The 22,128-nt window shown below is 43.6% G+C and overlaps 1 protein-coding gene across 1 annotated transcript; it reads left to right on the top strand.

Moving 5' to 3' along the window:
• The first annotated feature begins 2,198 nt into the window (after nt 1–2,198).
• On the top strand, nt 2,199–9,273 carry Spic (Spi-C transcription factor). The gene is made up of 6 exons (XM_060377876.1): nt 2,199–2,264; nt 3,741–3,828; nt 4,532–4,655; nt 6,050–6,162; nt 6,577–6,685; nt 8,192–9,273. Exons 2-6 carry the CDS (start codon nt 3,826–3,828, stop codon nt 8,596–8,598), a joined length of 756 nt encoding a protein of 251 aa, XP_060233859.1. The 5' UTR covers nt 2,199–2,264; nt 3,741–3,825; the 3' UTR covers nt 8,599–9,273.
• Nucleotides 9,274–22,128: the final 12,855 nt, after the last annotated feature.

Below are 22,128 nucleotides of genomic sequence, written 5' to 3'. Positions count from 1 at the left end.
GTATGTTTGTTTAAGACAGGGTTAGTCTATGTAGCCCTGTCTGCCCAGACATTCTGTAGACCAGGCTAGCCTTGAACTCACAAAGAAATATGCATGTAATCCTAGGAGTGTGCTATCATGCCCAGAAGCTATTCTATTTATTTCTATTTTAAAAATATATTATTTATCCTCATTAGAACTTTAAAAAGATTTGGCTCTTAGACACCGGACAACGCCTACAGAGTAAAGAGCTCCGAAATACATTTTTATCAAATGAAAAAAGTAAACAAACAAAAAGTAAACAAAAGATCGGGTGTCTCGAAAATGGATGAAGACTTGGTGGGGTGTGGGATCCAATAAAAATAAATCAACATGAGTGATTAGGGTTCTATTTTTGTTACTTTAACGTCTGCTGTCGAGAAGAGGAGCTGTTACATCTGCATGACAAACCATCGATAGGAGAACAAATGCCACAGCAAAGGTCCTTTGATGCACGCCCTTCTCAATCTCCCCACCCAGAACGTTAGCTGAAAATCTGGTTTGGATTTGCCCGCTGGCCAATTGGAAAGGCTCTTAAAAAGGTGCCGGGCAGGTGGGATGAGAGGATGCCAGAGGAGGAGGAGTCTGTCTGCGCCAGGTACTGTGTTGGACAGGTATGTGAGCTGGATGCATGGGGAGGGCAGCGCCCAGGAGCTTGGCCTGCCTCTGCCTCCCAGAGTGCTGGGATCACAGGCAGGCACCACTGCGCCCAGCTCCACATTATTTACTCTGTGTGAGTGTTCTGCCTGTGTGGGTGTTGGTCTGCAGCCCAGAAATACCTGGACACACCAGGAAGGGAGGACGCCAGGCTGTACGATGCCATACAGGTGCTAGGAGTCCTCTGGAGAATCCGCCAGAGCGGATAGAATGCAGGGCACCTAGGTCATCCAGGCTTGGAAAGGTCATCCAGGCTTGGAGAGGAGCAGATAGAATGAAGGGCACCTAGGTCGTCCAGGCTTGGTGAGATCATCCAGGCTTGGAGAGGAGCAGATAGAATGCAGGGCACCTAGGTTGTCCAGGCTTGGTGAAAAGAGCTTCTTACCTCATCTTTTTTGTTTTTTGTTTTTCAAGACAGGTTTTCTCTGAGTAGTCTCAGATGTCCTGGACTTTCTAGACCAGGCTGACCTCAGACTCCCAGAGCTCCACCCACCTCTGCTTCTCGGAGTGCTGGGATTACGGGCCTGTACCACTGTGGCGGGTGCCGGATCCTTTACCTGATCTTTTTATTTCTTACAATTTATTCACTTTGTACCCTGGCTGCAGCCCCCTCCCTCATCTCCTCAGTCCCACCCTCTCCCCACTCCCATATTCATCCCCTAGTCCACTGACAGAGGAGGTCCTCCTCCCCTACTATCTAACCCTAGCCTATCAGGTCTCATCAGGACTGGCAGCATTGTCTTCCTCTGTGGCCTGGTAAGACCATCTCACCAGGGAGAGGTGATCAAAGAGCAGGCAACCAAGTTCATGCCAGTGACTGCTCCTGCTCCCCTTACTAGAGAACCCATTTGGAGACTGAGCTGCCTATGGGCTACATCTGTGCTGGGGGTCTAGGTCCTCTCCTTGCATGGTCCTTGGTTGATTCATCAGTCTCTGCAGAACCCCCTGGGCCCAGACTTTTTGGCTCTATTGGTTTACTTGATCTTAAGTCTGCTTTACCCCCTCTTGACTGAACTGTGGGAACTAAGTTTTAGGCTGGTCATACAAAGCTGTGATGTCAGGGCTTGGGCTCTAGGTCTCAAAGGAAGGTTAAAATGAATGCCCAAGTTGCTAATGTGGCTTAGCATGAGAGGAGGCTGATTTGAAGGGCCCCTAGAGCAGGCTGCTCAGTCTAGAGAAGAGAATGTGGAGTCCAAAACTGAGAGGAAAGATACTTTAAAAAAAAAAAAAAGCAAGAAAAAGGGGAGATTAAGAGATATAGGTGTGTCAGTCAGAGGTTCTTTTGAATGGGCTTAGTAAATCAGAAATTGAATGGGGTTGAGGGGAGCATGCAGGAGTGGGGTTGGGCCCCAAGTTTGATCCTAATGCTTTGGCCCAGAGAATGCTAACTATTACACATCCCTTCAGAATAATAGCCCCTGGTGTCTTACTGGCCACACCAAGAAATAGAATTAAGTAGGCACTGTGTCTTTTAAAAAAAATCCCCTTTGTAGCACTTCCTTAAAAGTAGCTATTTAATGCAACTCTGCCAGGGTGTTCTTGATAGCGTCTTTCAGCAACTGCAGTACTGTATCGTATCTGTCTTCCTGGTAAGTGGTCAGCTTATGCTTTCCTAAAACCTTTGTATTAACAGTGCCATTTTCTCCTTCGGGTGGTTGTTTCTGGGGCTATTGCCTCATTGTCTGGTTAGCCACAAGAAATAGAAAGGCCTTCAGGAGACAAGTCAAGTTTTCTTCCTTCCCTCGTATTTGCTGCGTTAGGGTTGTAACAGATTCTAGAGCATGGGTCGAAGAGCAGCTGGGAATGGAAGCCCAGGCTTGAGGCAAGCCAGCTGCAGGAGCTGCGGCTCTTTACAGCACATGCTTTAATCAACCTGACTAAGCTCTCACGTTTAGAGTTCACAGAAACCTTGTTTTGGAGGGTTAATATAGAGCTTCTACTAAAACATTCCAGGCATTAAATATTTAGTTCGAAAAATACTGCAACCGTGAAGTCCACACTGACTCGTGAAGTCATGGTTGCCTACGAGCCACAGGTGGCTTTTAAAGCCATCTAATACTGATAATATTCAGCTGCTGGGTTTAGTGCATGGCTAGAACAGCAGGGCGGGGGACAGAACGATTGGCAAGACCTTAAGACCAGTCTGGGCCACAGAATGAGGGTGAGGCTAAGGCCAGGCTTCACAGTCACTGTCCAAAAAAAAAAAAAGTTGGTTAAAGAACATAGCCTAAACCGGGTGCACTGGCTCACGCTTGTGATCCCAGCACTCAGGAGGCAGAGGCAGGTGGATCTCTGAGTTCGAGGCCAGCCTGGTCTACAAAGCAGAGTCCAGGACAGTCAAGGTTACACAGAGAGACCCTGTCTTGAAAAAGGAAAACGTAGCCTAACTGAATGTTCTTTTAAGTGACCTGGTGCACAGATGTTGTATTGCTCAGAAAATACTTAAAAAAAAAGGCTTATTTATTATGTATACAATGTCTGTCTGCATGTACACCTACATGCCAGAAGAGGGCACCAGATCTCATTATAAATGAGACAGGGTTTCTTTGTAACCTTGTCTGTCTTGGACTCACTTTGTGGACCAGGCTGGCCTCGAACTCATAGAGACCCATCTGCTCTGCCTCCCAGAGTGGTGGGATTACAGGCGTGTGCCTTGGTGCCCAGGTTGGTCATGGTGTTTTATCACAGCGCTAGAGACCAAACTCTAGGTCAGCTTGTCAGGGTGGAGTGACCTTCGTGGTCTTCACAGTGCCACTTGGGAGGCAGAGTTAGGGCAAGCTGGTCAACTAGACCCAATCAGCAAGCTCTGGCACAAGTGAGAGACCTTCTTTCCCTACGGAAGGAGGAGAGGGGAGAAGAAAATACTTGGCATCAACTTCTGCTCTTTACACACACATACACACACACACACACACACACACACACACACACACACACATACTTTGTTCCCATGAAAGAGCTCATACAGACTGAGACCTTGTCTCAAAAAAAGAGAAAACAAATAATAAATGTTAAACCTTTTCAGAATTGTCCTTTTATTTACTGGTGTTTTTCTTCCTCTCTAGAACGTTGAACCCAGAGCACCTTATGCAAGTGATTTACCACTGAGTTTCTCCCTCAACCCAAGACACTTCAGTCAATTCATGAACAATGGTCAGTCAACATTTTCTTGTCAGCATTTTTTTTTAATCCTTATTCTTCTTTTTTTTTTTTTTTTCCTGTTTTTTTGAGACAGGGTTTCTCTGTGTAGCCTTGGCTGTCCTGGACTGACTTTGTAGACCAGGCTGCCCTCGAACTCACAATGATCTGACTGTTGCTGCTTCCCCGAGTGCTGGGATTACAGCCACTGCGCCTGGCTCAATCTTTATTCTTAATTTTGGAAACTAAAGTTTCTTTGCTTTTCACACGGGGTTTCATGTGTCCCAGGTCGGCCTTGAACTTCCTGTGTTGCCAGGGATGACCTTGACAAAGCACTGTTCCTTCTGCCTCCACTTCCCAAGTGCTGGGATCACAGATGTGAGCTCCCATGCTCTGTTTATGTGGTGCTCCGGATCGAACCCATAATTTAATTCTGCCATATAAAGTTTATACTGTATAAAATTATGGTTTTTTATAGTATAATATTTTGTGAGCACCAGACAAAAAGGTCTATTTTGAGTACTAAACTAGGAAAATGGCTCTCATATTTGGTGACAACTGGGCACTTTGACTGTCATGACCATGGCTATGGATGTCTAGTAGGGAGAGCATTGCACACTGCAAAGAATAGCATCCTGCAACAAAAACTTAGCCAGTCTACCATGTTCGTGAGGCTCAAGTAAAAACTCTCCAACAAAACAGTACATTTTTGTTTCAGAACTCCTGCATCTCACCATTAGTGCCACAAGCTTGCCTTGAACAGGACAGGCTAGGTCAGGCCTTTGAAGATGCCTTTGAAGTGCTGACACAGCATTCTGTAGGAGAACTTCAGTATTCCCCAGGTAAATAAGCTGTTTACTCTCTGGCATATGTATGGCTAGTTTGTCACATACATATGTAAACAAAGCAGGCATGGAGGCCTAACAGGCTTGTTAAGCTGGGGAAGCTGGGTCCTCCTGGCTCTCCAACAAACACTTATTGATGACTTCTAGGGCAATGAGAGAGCCTGCCTCAAACCAAGGCTGCCAAAGAGTGACCTCTGAGGTTGGTTTTGGCTCACACACATGTGTACCCACACATGTAAACCTGCATTCAGTATGCAGACAAACATGCAGGCAAAATACCCATATACATAAAAATAACTAAAAATAAAGCGGAACTGAGGCAAAAGCATCATTGTTTGAGACCAGCCTGAGATACATAGCTAGACTCTGTCTCATTGAGATAAAACAGAAGCAGAATCTGCTTACCATTTGCTTATTATATCATCCTGACTTTCCAGGAAAAGCTTCCTGAAAAAAGACTCATGTGTGTACATAAGTGTAGATGTGTCTGTATGTTCTCTGTGTCATAATTAGAGTGTGGACGTCAGAGGACAGTCATCCTTGACTCCCCCTGTCTCAGTACTGTTGCATGTACCAGGCTGGCCTACGGGCCTCTGGGGATTCTCCTAACTCTCCCCTCCAGCTTGTCATAGCAACAGTGGAGTTTCAGACATGTCTATGCACTCAGCTTTACCTGGCTTCTGGGGATCTGAACTCATCCTTATGCTTATGTGGCAAGTGCTTTTCTCATTGCGTCATTTTCCCAGCCCAGAAAATAAAAAAGGACTTATTTATTATGAATACAATGTTCTGTCTGCATGTATACCTACACACCTACACACAGAAGGCACCAGATCTCATTATAAATGGTTATAAGCCACCATGTGGTTGCCAGGAATTGAACTCAGGACATCTGAAAGAGAAGCCAGCGCTCTTAACCTCTGAGCCATCTCTCCAGCTCCCCAGAAAAATGCTTTTTAATTGTTATATATCTCTCTCAGGCCTTTCACTCACCAAATTCTGTGTGGAAGAATGCATATTTTTATTCTTCTTAACTTACTCTACAGATTATTATTAACTTACTCTTAACAGACTCTGTGGTCTCGAGAAAATGCACTATATTGTCTATTGAGTTTATATATAGTACTGCAGAGAGTTCCAAGTTAAAAGACAGTTTGGTACTGAAGGTACATGGAGTATTTCTCCGTAGAGGGAATGGGTTGTGTAGAAGAGTACTATAACACTAAAACCCTGGGATAAACAGCATGGTAGAAACACAAGAAAACTTAAAGGGCAGCAATCAACAGAATAGGCATCACCTTGAGCTGCTCACAGATGTCTGCGTACGATAAACACACGTGTGCCTGTAACTTGGACTTATGAAATGTCTTTCTGTTCTGCTTTTTAATTAGAACATAAAAATTACATGGCCTTCATTAACCATTATCCTCACATCAGAGGCAACCCCAGCTACTGTGGGATGGTCCCCACAGAGGAACCCCTGTACGACTGCAGAAGCGTCACTGTGAGTGTCTTTACCGGGATCAACTGCTCTGCCCAGGAAAAAGGTCACAACAGCCATGCTTCAGGCTTAGAATGAGTGGATCTATCAAGTTTAAATAGGAGTACAAGAATAAGCTAGCAAGCAGCAGCAGAGAGAAGAAACCGGGAAAGTTCTAAATCAAGCAGTCACCTGGAGCCCCAGATAGACGAAGGGGGTCCCGGGCAGACCGTTCCCCTGGTGAAGCTTCAGTTAACCCTTCCCACCACAGGCATTCTTGTTGTGTTCTTTGAGACAGGGTTTCCCTGTGCAGCCCTGGGTGTTGTCTGGTGCAACACTTTTGAGGATGCAGTGTTGATAGCATTGGTCTACAGCCACTCACTGGGGGGTGGGTCACACAAGACAAAATCCCACTTAACACGCCACTGTCATACACAGAATGGCTCTGTGGACTGGTATTTGGAAGGGAGTTTTCATCAGCCTCTGCAGAACATAACTGAAAGCCAACTGGTACAAGCCTCCCTCTTCCAGCAAAAGGGAGGAAAAGGTATGTTGCTATGACATTCGTGACACTGTTTTTAATTTATATATGCATTTCCGTTTTTTCTTTTTCATCATATAGCCCAGGCTGGCCTGGAACTCACTGTGCAGACCAAGTTACCCTCAAAGTTGCAACCCTGCTTCAGTTTCCTGAGTGCTGAGATTACATATAGGAATACAGTGCCATGCTGGATGGAATTCAGAATTTGTATTATCTTGTAGCTGAGCATGGTGGTACATGCTTAGAGGGCCAGCACTGATTGCAAGTAGGATTGCAAGTTCGAAGCAAGCCTGGGCTAAGGTGCTAGACTCTCTCAAGAAAAATCTGTTAAAGCAGCATGAATGGAACCACTCAAGGGTGTTGGGCCATTTATTGGATCATAGGCAACTTATTGCTAGTTACATTCTTGGAAAAAATGACCCCCTCCCCGGTAGCCCTCACCTGCCATAGCTCATAGAACCTCCTGTGTTCCCTACCCATGCTAGAGTGCAAGCAGTCTGTTTCAGTGTTTATGTGGGCCTTGTACAGGTAACCACAGCTGCTATGAATTGATCATACACAACAGTCATGTTATGTTCAAAACAGTTCCATAGTTCAAAAACCCAAGATATACAAGCAGGTTTGGGGATGGTGGGGTGTAGAAGCAGTTTAGGGATAAACTATGCTAATTTCCCGCAGGGAGAGTGGAATCTAACCAACAGTTTTAACCAGCTGGATCTGGTGGCGCAGGGCGCAGTTTACCGAAGCCGGTTTGTATGTCATGAAGTGGTTGTCACTTAGTTTCACAAATTCTATGTCTACACAATTTACACAAACCCTCTAAATGTCCCTATCAAGTAATTTTGAAACAAAAATGATTATATTTCTGAAAAGATGAAAGATGGTGACATTAGCATTTGGTTTCATAATTGAAGGTGACAATGTCCTTATGTTGTTGCTCCATGAGCAACGGCATAAAAGAAAATTTCTTTTTTGACATTTCTACTCCAGTTTCTTTTTTTCTTTTTTTTTTTAAGGACATTTTACTGCTCCTCCAGAGCTAGCCACACACTAGCTACTAAGTCATGACTACTAAGTCCCTTAGCACTACTTTTAGAGCTGAAGAGATGGCAGCATTTAAGAGCTCGGGAACTAGGGCTGAGAGATGACTCAGCAGCTAAGAGCACTGTCTGCTTTTCCAAAGGATCCAGGTTCAACTCCCAGCACCCACATGGCAGCTCACAACTATCTGTAACTCCTGTTCCAGGGGATCTTAACCCCCTTGCACATGCGGACAAAACACCAATGTACATTAAAAAAAAAAAAAAAAAAGAGCTCTGGAACTAGTAGGATGGTTGTCAGCTGCCATGTGGGTGCTGGAAATCGAACCGTGGACCCATCCGGCCTGCCAGTAACTTTGAAGCAGGCTTAGCGCAGCTTTCATTTCTGGGGCTCAGGAAACACTTCCAGGGGCCTTTCAGGGACAAAGGAACTCCACAAAGGAGTTGATGTTTCTTTTTCCCTCCATTGCAGTCAGGAGGAAGCTTCGGCTGTTTGAATACCTTTTCGAATCCCTGTGCAATTCGGAGATGGTGTCTTGTATTCAGTGGGTCGACAGAACCAGGGGCGTCTTTCAGTTTATATCAAAAAACAAAGAAATGCTTGCTGAGCTTTGGGGGAAGAGAAAAGGCAACCGTAAACCCATGACTTACCAGAAGATGGCCAGAGCCCTGAGGAATTACGCCAGAACTGGCGAGATCACAAAGATCCGGAGAAAGCTGACCTACCAGTTCAGCGAGGCTGTTCTCCGTAGACTAGCTCCGCCTCACTTCCTGGGGAAAGACCTCTTCTGCTCACAGTACGGCCAGCCTGATCAGGAATATCTCCGCCTAAACCACTGGAATGCAAACTACTATGCTCACGCCAGTTACCAGAGCTGATCCATCCTAGCTTCTAACTGTACCCTCTCAGCCCTCGCCTTGCTAGCACCAGAAAACTCAGGCTTCAGAATTTTTCCAAAGCATGTAACTTGTTCTTCATATTCACAGATTTTACACCCATGAGGCAAAAAACATCTAGGGGGCAACTCTGCAGAACGTGTTTGGACTTTTCACCTTGTCCTGACAATTTTTTAGGAAGTGTTTATACTATATCGGTGTTAAAAGGAGCTGAAAGCTGTTTCAGAGGGGTTCGTATAGTTTGCCTGCAGATGCTTTGCTAGTGTCCATGGACTGGGCAGCCATCCTTCTGAGAAATGCTGCGGTCCACTGGGTAATTTTACTAATAAACAATTGAATTTTAAGACTGAACGCCTCTTGCTATGGGAACACCTTTCCTCTACGACATGTCATTGTGGATGGTTTTATAGGGTGATTTTGCTTGCTTGGAGACCATCTTCCTTAATAACCTAGACTGTCCTTGATTGAGTTAATGGAATAGTAGGTATGTGCCACCATGCCAGGCTACGCATTGATTTAAAAGCACTTTCTTGTCATGTGCACTAGTGTGATACAGAGCTTGTACCAAAAGCCACATGTTTTACCATAGTAGATGTTTTTTATAGTCTAATCCACAATTTTATAAATAATATTAAAAGTATGCTGCAATTCAACAAACCTTAGGTGGTCACTATTGCTTTAATTTGCATTTTTTTGATTATAGACATGAGTGTTTTGTTTTAAGACAGGGTCTTTCCTGTTTTTGTTTTTTGGGTTTGTGTTTGGGTTTTTTTTGTTGTTGTTGTTGTTTCTTTTTTTGTTGTGTTTTGTTTTTCTTTGTTTTTGTTTTTTTGTTGTTTTGCTTTGTTTTTGTTTGGGTACAGGTTTTCTCTGTGTAGCCCTGGCTTGTCCTGGACTCTTTGTATAGCAGGCTGGAACTCACAGAGATCCACCTGCCTCTGCCTCCTGAGGGCTGGGATTAAATCAACCATACCTGAATAGTTTTAGGTCTAAGATTTTAATCTATTTTGAGTTGATTCTTAGATACAAAGTAAGCATCCTTTTTCTTTCTGTACTGGCTTAGATTTAATTGTCAACTAGATCAATTTAAGAATTCCTAGGGGGGCAGGCTTGATTCATTCCAGCTCTTTGGGAGGCTGAGGCAGGAAGTCGGTTAGATTTAATATCAACCTGATGCAACCTAGACTCACCCAGGAATAGTCTCAGTTGAGTTATGTCGCTAGCCCATGAGCATTTCCGTGTGGGGTTGTCTTAACTGTAACTTGACCCAGCCCACGGTGGGTTGTACCCTGAACTCTGAAGAAAGCTAGCAAGCGGGGGGCGGGGGGCACCCAAAGGTAGCTGCACCCCTGAGAAGCCCATCATGGGTGCTAACATCAGAGCGATAGCCTTGCAGAAGCTTGGTTGTGTCTCCTCCAGCAACTGTTACCCTTACGATTCTTTGTTTGCTTCTTGAGACTTATAAATATCTTCTACTTCCAGAGTTTTAGTGAGTCTTTCCATTTAATGATATGACCTTAATATTAGTCATGTTTCCACAGTTTTCAATAGGTAGATCCCACAGAGGTAAATGATCGGTTAAGCACACTGGTAAGTATTCCATTAGTCTATTGTGAGGTTTTCATATTAATTTCTTTTTCAGATAGTAACAAACTGTGTGTGTGTCTGTCTGTCTGTCTGTCTGTCTGCACGTGCAACATTTATTTATTTATTTTTTTGAGGCAGGGTTTCTCTGTGTAGCCTAGGCTGTCTACTCAATTTGTAGACCAGACCAGGCTGACCTTAAACTCACAGAGATCCACCTGCCTCTGCCTCCCGAGTGCTGGGATTATTTTTCTATGTAGGATAAGTTTTGTGAGGATATGAAGAGCCAGGAACTCTTATGAATTTTCCTCAAAATTAAAAATAGAACCATCATAGATGATCCAGAAATCCTGTTCTTGGGTATGTTCCCAAAGTAGTTGAAATCAGTACGTCAAAGAGATGTCTGCATTCCCACGACCAGTGTGATGGCATGTACATATATATACAAACTTGCTCACACAGTGGAATACTAGACAGCCTTAAAAAAGACACAAAAGCAGTTGAGCAACAGGAGAGAGAAGGAACAAAAGTGAATATAACTTGAATATAACCAAAGAGCTCAAGTTTCTTTGAGATAGGGTCTGTGCATAGTCCTGTGTGTCCTACACTCTGTAGACCAGACTGGCTTCTCTAACTCAGACCCACCAGCCTTTGCCTCTAAGAGCTGGGGTTTAGGGCATGCCCCCTCACCACCACCCTGCTGTAAAGATTAATGTTGACTGGAGTAAGCTAGGGGGCCTGCCTCTGGGCCTGTCTTATAGAAATCTGTCTGGAGCCAGAGATGGTGACACACACTTTTAATTTCAGCACTCAGGAGGCAGGCGCAAGTGGATCTCTGGGAGTTCGAGACTGGGCTGGTCTACAGATAGAGTTCCAGAACAGCCAGGGCTACATAGAGAAACCCTGTCTCAAAAAACAAAATGCTGTCTGGAGAGAAAGCGGTGCTTGCTTCTTTGCTTGCTCCCCCTTGCTGGAGCACCACTGCCAGCCATTGCCGTGGTCAGAGCCCAAGTTCTAGGATTCTAGTGTAGGCTGAAGACTAGTCCACAAGGCTGCTGGACCTTCAGCTTGAGCCTTGGAAGCTCTGGACAGCATGTGGACAGTCACTCAGCTCATATGTAAGCCAGTCTAATCAACTGCTTTAGAATGCGTACTCATTCTACCAGCTCTGTTCCTCTAGGGTACTGAAATACACTCCTCTATAAAAATGTAATAATGAAGCCCATGGCTTTGTGTAACTAATACATGCTAGTAGAATATTTACAACAAGGGGAAACCTTAGAAAACTGGTTTTGGGTTTTTATTTTTCTTTTATTTCATTTATTTCAACCTTCATTTCATTATCTACTTATTTTGGTTTTTCAAGACAGTTTGTGTGTCCCTGGCTGTCCCAGAACAGAAAACTGCTTTTGAGACAGGGTTTTATCACATAGCCTTACCTGTCCTGGAACTACGCAGTCCGGGCTGGCCTCAGCTCTCAGTTAGCAGCTTCCGACTCCCCAGTTCATGACTACAGGTGTGCTGCACCATGTGCGTGAACTGTTAGGCACAGGAAGGAGGTGAAATGTGTCACCTTAATGGAACCTAAAACATTGAAATCATGGATTCACATAGGATGGGAGTTGCCTGGGGCCTCGAATAGGTTTTGAAGAGTCGTTGGCTAAATGTAGAGATGTAACTAGAAAGAAAAGTTCTGATGTTCTAGACCACAGTAAGGTGACAGTTAATAGTGAGATTTTACATGTGAGATGATGGCTCAGCCCATCCAAAGGAACCAGAGTCCGTTTCTGAACACTAACGTAGCTCACAGCTGCCTGTAAGCTCAACTGCAGGGGAATGGACATTTTCTCTTCTAGCCTCTGTTGACATGCACACATTGCACACACAAAGACACACACGCACATATGCAATGATAAATCCTGAGAACAGGAATACTTTGTCTATTTTGGAATAGATCTTTTAAGTAAAAAACAGAATAATACTTGAGGTGATGGAGATATGACAGTTACCCCAAACTGGCCACTGCAAGGGGCTTAGATACATGTTAGATACAAACATATATCTCACAGACACAATAAGTACACATGCAAAGTTTCACCGTTATCCCCTGCCTGCCTGTGTTTTCTCTGCACTTCCACTCATGGGCTGTAGCACCATGGTGCTAAGAAGCGGTCTAAGGAGAATGACATTGTGATAATAACCTGAATTATCCCAACTAACATAAAAATCTTTTTGAGGTTCACACTCCTAAGCAGGGTTTCCTTGCTGTTCTACAGCAGAGCCACATGGAGGCGCTGTTGCCCCGTTTTCTCTTCAGGCCACTCAATTTTTTTTTTTCTCCCCCTCGAACTGATAAAAGGCTGGAGACTGAAGGAGGAACCTAATTATGGGTAATTGGAACAGAAAGCTCTGGCTTACTTTCCTCATGGCATAAGGAACCCTAGAAGAAAGCGATCTACTTCCTACCCCTGTTTAGCTCCATAATTCATCTGCATTATCACAAAGTAGGGGAGTTTTCTAACCTGCCTGAACCATCTTCAGCTCCGGTTATAGAGCAGAGGTTCTCAACTTTCCTAATGCTGTGACCCTTTAATACAGTTCCTCATCCTATGGTGACCCCAACCATAAAATTATTTCGTTGCTTCTTTATAACTGTAATTTTGCTACATAAATCTTAATGTCAATATCTGATATAGAGGATATCTGAAATGTGATGCCAAGGCATCGCGACCCACCGGTTGAGAACCACTGCTTTAAGTGCACCCAGGGTCTGCAGATCCACGGAATTCCTTGACTTTCCTTTTTCTTTGTGCCCCTAAGAAAACCTTCAAGAACCCCTGTCCAGCAAGAGCATCTCCTCACACCCTGGGCACAGATACAACAGGACTCCCTTCTGAAGGAGGGAAAGATCTCTGCCCCAGAGAGGAGCAGGAAAGAACACCTGTGTAAAACAGATATTGCCTGAAAGGAAAAAGTAACAGATGTTGGGGAGGAAACCAGAAATGCCACAGCCTTTGGCTGTCCAGCGTTTTTACGTGCAAGGCAGGAGCACACCTGAGACTCCCATGAAGCAGCTACGTCCAAACCACCAGGAAGAAGGTTCACTTGTCTCCACTGTCCAAGGCTGCATTTGCTCGTGATGGTCCAAAAATGGACCACAATCTCAAGTCTGATTTGGAAAAGACAGAAGGCCCGAGTGACCCCCAGTCCCCTGACTGCACATCTGTCTACCTAACTGTGGGGATGGAGAGATCCTGCCTGGGAGAGGAGTGAGCGCCTGGCTGGCCATGTTTGTTGCCTTTCATAAACATCCTTTGTTATCATTGAGACAGGTTTTCACATAACCCAGGCTGGCCTCAAACTCCCTGTGTAGCAGAGGCTGGCCCTGAACTCCTGATCTTGCTGCCACCTCCTAAGTACTGGGATCATAGTCTTTTTACAGTACACAAACTATAAAATCCTTTATTGTATTCATGAACCTAATTCTGCCTTACAGAGTAACTCCTTGTTTAAACTTTTTCAACAGCAGGTTTTGAAGAGAAAATTAGGTTCCCTCCCTTAGGACATGCAGTAATATGTTAACATGAATGAGTCCAGGGGCTGGGGCTACTGAATCGAGACTTTAGCGTTTGCTTCTTCTTGTTTCTGAAGATAATTCTTTTGATGGGCTGAAAAGGAATGGTCCCTGTAGACATGTGTGTTTCAATGCTTGGCCCATAGAGAGTGGCACTATTAGGAAGAGTGGCTTTGCTGGAGGAAGTGTGTCACTGTGAGGGTGCGCTTTGAGGTCTCATATGCTGAAGTTATAGCCAGTGTGGCACACAGTCTTCTGCTATCTGAAGATCAGGATGTAGAACTCACAGCTCCTTCTCGAGCACCATGTCATCTGCGTGTCACCACGCTTCCCGCCATTATGATAGACTAAACCTCTGAAACGTAAGCCAGGCCCAGTTAAATGTTTTACTTTTAGTAGTTGCTGGGGTCATGGTGTCTCTTCACAGCAATAGAAACCATAACTAAAACAACTCATAAATAAATTTATTCAATTCTTTGATATACTCATAAGTTTACCATTTCTTTAAAAATTTTCTTTGACAATGCATTTTGATCATATTTACCACTCACTACCCTTTTTAAAAATCACCTTCTTACTGGCATAGAAACAGAATAGTGGATCAATGGAACCGAACAGAAGACCCAGAAATAAACCCACACACTTATGGACACTTGATCTTTGACAAAGACGCCAAAACCATTCAATGGAAAAAAGATAGCATCTTCAACAAATGGTGCTGGTCCAACTGGATGTCTACATGTAGAAAAATGAAAATAGATCCATACTTATCACCCTGCACGAAACTGAAGTCCAAGTGGATCAAAGACCTCAACATAAAACCAGACACATTAAATCAGCTAGAAAAAAAGTGGAGAATACCCTAGAACTCATTGGTACGGGAGAAAACTTCCTGAACAGAACACCAACAGCACAGGCTCTAAAAGCAACAATCAATAAATGGGACCTCATGAAACTGAAAAGCTTCTGCAAAGCAAAGGACACTGTCACCAAAACAAAGCGACTGCCTACAGATTGGGAAAGAATCTTCACCAACCCTTTATCTGATAGAGGACTCATATCCAGTATATGTAAAGAACTAAAGAAGCTGAAAAGCAGCAAACCAAGTAATCCACTTAAAAAATGGGGAACAGAGCTAAACAGAGAATTCTCTGGAGAGGAATATCGAATGGCAAAGAAGCACTTAAAGAAATGTTCAACCTCATTAGCCATTAGGGAAATGCAAATCAAAACAACCCTGAGATTTCACCTTACACCCATGAGAATGGCCAAGATCAAAAACTCAAGTGACAACACATGCTGGAGAGGTTGTGGAGAAAGGGGAACCCTTCTCCACTGCTGGTGGGAATGTAAACTTGTACAACCACTCTGGAAATCAATCTGGCACTTTCTCAGACAACTAGGAATAGCGCTTCCCCAAGATCCAGCCATACCACTCCTGGGCATATATCCAAAAGAGGCTCAAGTACACAAAAAGGACATTTGCTCAACCATGTTTGTAGCAGCTTTATTTGTAATAGCCAGAATCTGGAAACAGCCCAGATGCCCCTCAACTGAAGAATGGATGCAGAAACTGTGGTACATCTATACAATGGAGTATTACTCAGCAATGAAAAATAAGGAAATCATGAAATTTGCAGGTAAATGGTGGGATCTGGAAAGGATCATCCTGAGTGAGTTGTCCCAAAAGCAAAAAGACACACACGGTATATACTCACTCATATAGACATACAACATAGGACAAACCCACTAAAATCTGTGCATCTAAAGAAACTAAGCAAGAGAGAGGACCCTAACTAAAACGCTCAATCCCCATCCTGAAAGGCAAAGAGGATGGACATCAGAAGAAGAAGAAAACAGGAAACAACCTAGGAACCTTCTACAGAGGGCTTCTGAAAGCCAGAAGAAGAAAACAGGAAACAAACTAGGAACCTCCCACAGAGGGCCTCTGAAAGCCTCTGCCCTACAGACTATCAAAGCAGATGCTGAGCCTGATGGTCAACTGTTGGGCAGAGTAAATGGAATTTTATGTAAGAAGTGGGAAATAGTAAGAGCTGGAGGGGACAGGGTCTCCACAAGGAGAGCAACAGAACAAGGAAATTTGAACACAGGGAACTTCCTAGAAACTCATACTCCAACCAAGGACTATTCATGGAGATAACCTAGAACCCCTGCACAGATGTAGCCCATGGCAGTTCAGTGTCCAAGTGGGTTACATAGTAATGTGAAGAGGGACTGCCTCTGACATAATCTGATTGGCCTGCTCTTTGATCACCTCCCCCTGTGGGGGGAGCAGCCTTACCAGGCCACAGTAGAGGACAATGCAGCCACTTTTGATGTGAACTGATAGACTAAGATCAGAAAGGAGAGGAGAACCTCCCCTATCAGTGGCCTTGGGGAGTGGCATGCATGCAGAAAGGGGAGGGAGGGTGAGAAAGGGAGGGGGGAGGGAGGAGCTTATGGGGGGATACAAAATGAATAAAGTGTAATTAATGATAATAATAAAAAGTAGCCTTGCCAGGCCACAGAGGAAGACAACACAGCCAGTCCTGATGAGACCTGATACACTAAGGTCAGAGAGAAGGGGAGGAGGACCTCCCCTATCAGTAGACTAGGAAAGGGTGATGGGAGGGAGGATGGGATTGGGAGGGGATGAATGAGAGGGCTACAGCTGGGATGCAAACTGAATAAACAGTAATAAATTAATAAAAGGAAAAAAAACTAAAAAAAAAAAAATCACCTTCTGTGGTGGTTTGAATAAAAATGGCCCCCATGGGCTCATGAGTAGTAGCACAGTTAGGAAACATGGCTTTGTTGAAGTAAGTGTGGCCTTGTTGGAGGAAGTGTGTCACTGGGGGTGGGCCTTGAGGTTTCAAGTGCTCAAGCCAGGCCCAGTGTCACGCTCACTTTCTGCTGCCTGCTGTTCCAGATGTAGAACTCTTCAGCTCCTTCTCCAGCACCATGTCTGCCTACATGCCGCCGTGCTTCCCGCTATAATGCACCTGTGAGACAGCCCCAGTTAAATGTTTTTCTTTATAAGGGTTGCTCTGGTCATGGTGTCTCTTCAAAACAACAGAAACCATAACTGCGATTCCTTTCTACTCCCAGCTTAACTCTTCATTTCAGCAAGGCTTCCTCCTTATGTATTTTGTTTTGTTTTTTCGATGACCCACTGAGCTTAATTTGGGTTCCCTGCATTAACATGGGTATGTTTACCAGACAATGGACAACTTAGGAGTGGCTGCACCACTGAAGGAAAATGACAGCCTCCTCACCAAGGGGTCACAGCCTGGCAAGCCCCTTCTCCATTCAAGCTGAAACGTTGAAGGACTCAGTCTTGTACAGGTCTTGTGTAGGCAGTCTCAACTGCTCTCAGTACAAGAGCACAAGAGCCATGTCACCTCCAAGGGATGGGATTTCACAAAAACTTCCCCCTCCTCTGGTTCCTAAGTTCTTTCTGCTCCTTTTTCCTCCCATGATGTCTCCTGAGCCTCAAGAGTGGAGAGAAGGAGAGAGGGGGAGAGGAACTGGTAAACAGATGTTCCGCTCACGGAGAGAACTCGAGTCGCTTATTATCAGCACTTGGCTCACTTATAAGTCCCTGCAGTGACTGCTGTCCACTGCAGAAGCTTCACTGACCAAGGTTGAGAGTAGCACTAATCTATAGTTTTGAAAACCAATATTTAGTGCCAGGTATGGTGGCACATGCCTTTAATCTCAGCACTCGGGGGGCAGAGGCAGGAAAGTGTGGTTACATAGCTGGTTCCACGCCAGCCACAGCTACAGAGAGAAACTCTGTCTCAAAAAAACTGAAAAAAAAAAAAAAAAAAAAAAAAGCTGGGCAGTGGTTTCATAGGCCTTTGAGGTATCACAGGCCTTTGATTCCAGCAGAGGTAGGTGGATCTCTCAGTTTGAGGCCGGCTCGCTCTACAAAGATGGAGTCCCAGGATGACCAGGGCTACATAGAGAAGCCCTGTCTTAGAAGGCAGTATGGCATGTCCACTTAGCATAACAATGTTTCTTCCTATGACCTAGGACTTCCCAAATTATGAGCTTTTGACCAGGTTTATAGTACAAGGCATGAATTCCTTCCTGCGGAATGAACTCAAATTCACTCAGAAAGCAGTTGGTTACCTTCAGAACAGTCATGCCACTGTTGTGCCAGGTACAGATCATGCGTGAAAAGCCAGTATTCTGGAAGGTAGGGTCTACCATAGGGTAAGACACTTGATGGTTTTTCTCTCCTAGAAGCCTGCATGGTACCTTTTGGCACTATGAAAGTTAACCAGCTGTGACGAAGTTTCTGGCTTAGTTCTAGCATGGTGATTTCTCTGCCCTGCAACTGAAATATGTGGTTTTCAGTAACAGTCTTATCATTCTGGTGGGCAAGCAGGGACAATGGCAAAAGCCTGTGTAGGGGTGTGGGTGAGCTTGACCAACAACTCCTAGGATGGCATCCTAGACTCAGTGCTGGGATTTTTGTCTAATAACCCATGGCTTCTGTGAATAGTATTATCCAGTCAAGTTTTTTCCATTCAAGAGTGAGTGTCTTTATGGGCCTGGATTACCTCACTCAGTATAATATTTCCCAAGTCCATTCATTTTCCTAATTTCATTTTTGTTTGTTTGTATTTGCTTTTTCATGACAGGTTTCTCTGTGTAACAGCCTCGGCTGTCCTAGAACTCCATCTGTAGACCAGGCTGGATGTGAACTCTGAGTTCTGCCTGCCTCTGCCTCCTGAGTGCTGGAATTAAAGGTGTGTACCATCACCAGCTAGCCCTCCTAATCTCATTTTTATTTTCTTTGCAGATAAATAACGTTTCATGTCTTGTGCTGGTTTTTGAAAGAGCAAAGACTTTGGTTGTCACTAACTGAAATCATCAGCTTTGGATCACTGTAGCATAACAGGAAATATTTTTGAAATCTTGCTTCGAGAGTTTCTGAGAAGGCTGGACCATTGAAGTCACAAAGCATATCTGGTCAAGGAAAGACATTCATATGTCTTTGCCTCTAAACGACTTTGTTGCCTCATATGTCAATGAACATGCGCAGAGATTTCCTGTCCTCGCTGCTGCTCCCACGGTAATGAGACAGCTCCAGAGAGGGTCTGCGACTGTCCTTGCTGCATAGGTATCTTAGGAAGAGGGGTTCTGACTGCCTGAGACAAAGCCGTGTGCCTTCATTTGGCATAAAAGTAGAAAGGTTATTATCTGTAATCTTCAACTTGTACATTTGAAAACTGTTTTTGTCTTTCTCAAACTCACAAGATCAAAAATCCCCCAAATATAGGAAATCTGAAGATCCTGGGAAGGCAAAAGAAAGATTAAAGTTCACTGGAATTTTAACTACAGCAATGAGGATCAGGTCATGTGGAGTTGATTTTTAAAGACCTTTGCTCCCTCTGGCTAATGTCCAAAGATGTCTTTTTTGTTCTAAGTGCTTCTGTGATTATAGGAATTTAGATGGTCCTTTAACTGTTCCTTGTCTTTCCAAGAAGGCTATTTCAGCATGGTACTTCTCCAAATATCAAACAAAACTGAAAGTGAGTTTTATTTTCTGGTTGAAAATTTGCAAGGCTACACAGAAAAACCCCTCTCGAACCCTCCCCCGCAAAAAAAAAAAAAAAAAGAAAGTTTGCTCTTGGGGATGGGGCAAATATTGTCACTTGAAGAAGGTGCTCCCTTAGAGGAACACTCAGAATCCACACTGGAAGGTCTGTGCCTGGCTTCTACATTCTCAGAGCATGTTAAATTGGTGCCGGGGATTCCCAGTCTTTCTAAGCGAGGCTCAGCCTGCTTCTCCTGTCCTCCATTCTAAGCTGGAGTGCCTTAACCCAACTCTCTGCATCACATGGAAGCTGCGGTCAAGTCACCTCTCTAGACAGAGAACCTACAGATGCAACTGCTCCCTCCGGAAGCAGTTAGACAGTCACCTTATTTTCAAGCCTGTGTTGACCATGAGTTCTATGACACCTATGCCTCACAATTCTCAACTTCTCAAGAGATGAAAACTGACCTGGCTCTTGAGTTTTCCTTCTTGTGGACACAGTTGTTTAAGTTTTCTTTTCTAGGCCAAGAGAATCATCGTCCTTCTATTGAGCATTTGTGGTTCTATTTTTAATGTCTGTTTTTCCTCTTGATCTCATTTCTTGATATGTATGATAATTTTAATTTTTTTTTTCTGGCCAGGCATTGCATATGGAAAATAGTAACTCTGGATGATGGTATTTCCTCCAAAAAGGATTTGTCTTCACTTCCATTAAAGGATAAATTAGGAGCAACTCATTTTAATCCAACCAGAGACAGTTAATTTAAGGCTGGAGTTCAGGCTTCACAAGGTGTGACCTACATTTTTGTGAAATTGTCTCATGATTGTGATTTTCTATATGCATAATTGTCATATATACATTTAAACACTTCTCTTAAAAGTCTTGACTTAAAAATTGAATCAAGCTACTTGTCCGTTCTCTCAGGTTTTGTGAGACTGAAGCAAGAGGACTGTGAGGTTAAGGTTAACTATAGAGCAAGATCCTGTCAAAAGAAAGAAAGAAAGAAAGGAATGAAGGAAGAAAACTTAAAGGAAGAGAGGAGAGAGAACAAGTAGAATCATCAGATAAGGACTTTATAAAAACACACGTTTTAAGCATGGCATTAAGCTATAAAATTAACACAGTACTTTATTCTTAAAGTCAAATTTTAAAAAGTATAGACAAAAATTTAAGGGTTTTGTTTGCTTGTCTGGTTACTGAGGACGGGATCTAGGACCTCGGGAATTTGTTTCTTCTACTTCTGTGCTGTGCCCCTATCTCCCAACACACTAACCACAGAAGCAAAAAATTAATGAATTCTCACTTTCATTTTCTGTGAGATGTTTCCCAAGATTTATTGCCTTTATGCTTTAGTGGAACATAAGGAAGCAGCAACTGAATATAATTTTGCTTTTCTTTCATTCTATATCAATCACTTTCCAAAAACTTCAGGACATTACATAACAAACATTTAGAACTAGTCCATAAATTTATTTGTATTTGAGTCAGGGCCTCATGTAGCTGAGGCTTGCCTTGAACTCTCTATATAGTCAAAGCTGCTCTTGAACCCCTGATCTTCCTGCTTCTGCTTCCCAAGTGCTGGGGTTATGGGCATGTCCCAGCAGTCTCACTAATTTACTTTAGTAATGTTTAAGGATTTATCAGTTTATTCTTCCTCTTTTGTCCGTGTTTTGCTTCCGGCCTTTTCTATCTATCAAATACACTTCTATGTGTATTTATTATTTGCAGCTTTACAGTTAGAGGTGTAATTTGTATCTGTGTCTATATTGTCTATATTTCTTTTATTTATTTATTTATTCATTTATTTTTGGTTTTCCAAGACAGGGTTTCTCTGTGTAGCCTTGGCTGTCCTGGACTCACTCTGTAGACCAGGCTGGCCTTGACCTCCCAGAGATCTGCCTCTGTGAGTGCCTCCTGAGTGCTGGGATTACAGATGTGTGCCACTGCGCCCAGCTATATTTCTTGTCTATCAAATTGTATTTTTTTTCTTTACCTGTTTTTGTAAGTTGGGTGGTTTTCTCATCAACTGAATGTGGTACTTTTTAAAGTGATATTTATTGAATCACTAGGAGATCAACCTATCTGCCACAAGAAGGGCAGGTGATGGGGGCAAGAGACATTCGTGCCTTACGCACTGTTTGAAAGACACGGCATTGCAGCAAGGCTAAGCCCATAAGGCATTTGAAAGTACAAGAGCGAGGTGGCGGTGAAGCAGAGGCAGGCGGAGCTCTGTGAGTTCGAGGTCAGCCTGGTCTACAGAGTGAGTCCAGGACAGTCAGGGCTACACAGAGAAACCCTGCCTCGAAAAACAAACAGATAAAAACAATGATAATAAAGAGAAAGAAAAGAAGTGAAATGAAAGACCATTGGTTCTGTGCCCTCGTTCACAGGAAATAGTTTTTCTTTTTTAAACTCCCATATATAACTTATTCCAAAGGCAAAACCCAACTTAGTCTTTATTATGAGTGCTTTAGGAGCATTTCCATGGAAGGGTTGCATGATGGCAGGACGATGTAAAAACATTTTTGAAGAGCAAGAAGAACCTATCGTATCCCCTGAGTGGCACTTGGGACGGATGTGTCAATCCACCTCATAAAAATATTTTTGCTATCTTATTTCCTTCAAACCAAATAACTTATTCAGCTCATTTGACTTTGGTGAGGTGAGTGTGAAGATGCTTATTTTTGGTTGGAATAAAGAAGATAACTTTAACATTTGTCTCTTGGATATACGTGTGGTTTCTGATAAACTAGATATGCTTATGTGGGGGTCATTTGTAGGAGTTATAGGAGAAAGGAAATCACA

Source organism: Meriones unguiculatus, chromosome 2, assembly GCF_030254825.1.
Source record: "Meriones unguiculatus strain TT.TT164.6M chromosome 2, Bangor_MerUng_6.1, whole genome shotgun sequence".
In the NCBI taxonomy this organism is placed as follows: Eukaryota; Metazoa; Chordata; class Mammalia; order Rodentia; family Muridae; genus Meriones; species Meriones unguiculatus.
This window is presented reverse-complemented; position numbering and strand designations above follow the sequence as displayed.

Bases quoted from the DNA above. Each gene is read 5' to 3' on its own strand.
- Spic (XM_060377876.1), top strand. The intron at 4,656-6,049 runs GTAAATAAGCTG...CTTTTTAATTAG, and splicing joins AGAACTTCAGTATTCCCCAG to AACATAAAAATTACATGGCC. The intron at 6,686-8,191 runs GTATGTTGCTAT...CCTCCATTGCAG, and splicing joins CCAGCAAAAGGGAGGAAAAG to TCAGGAGGAAGCTTCGGCTG.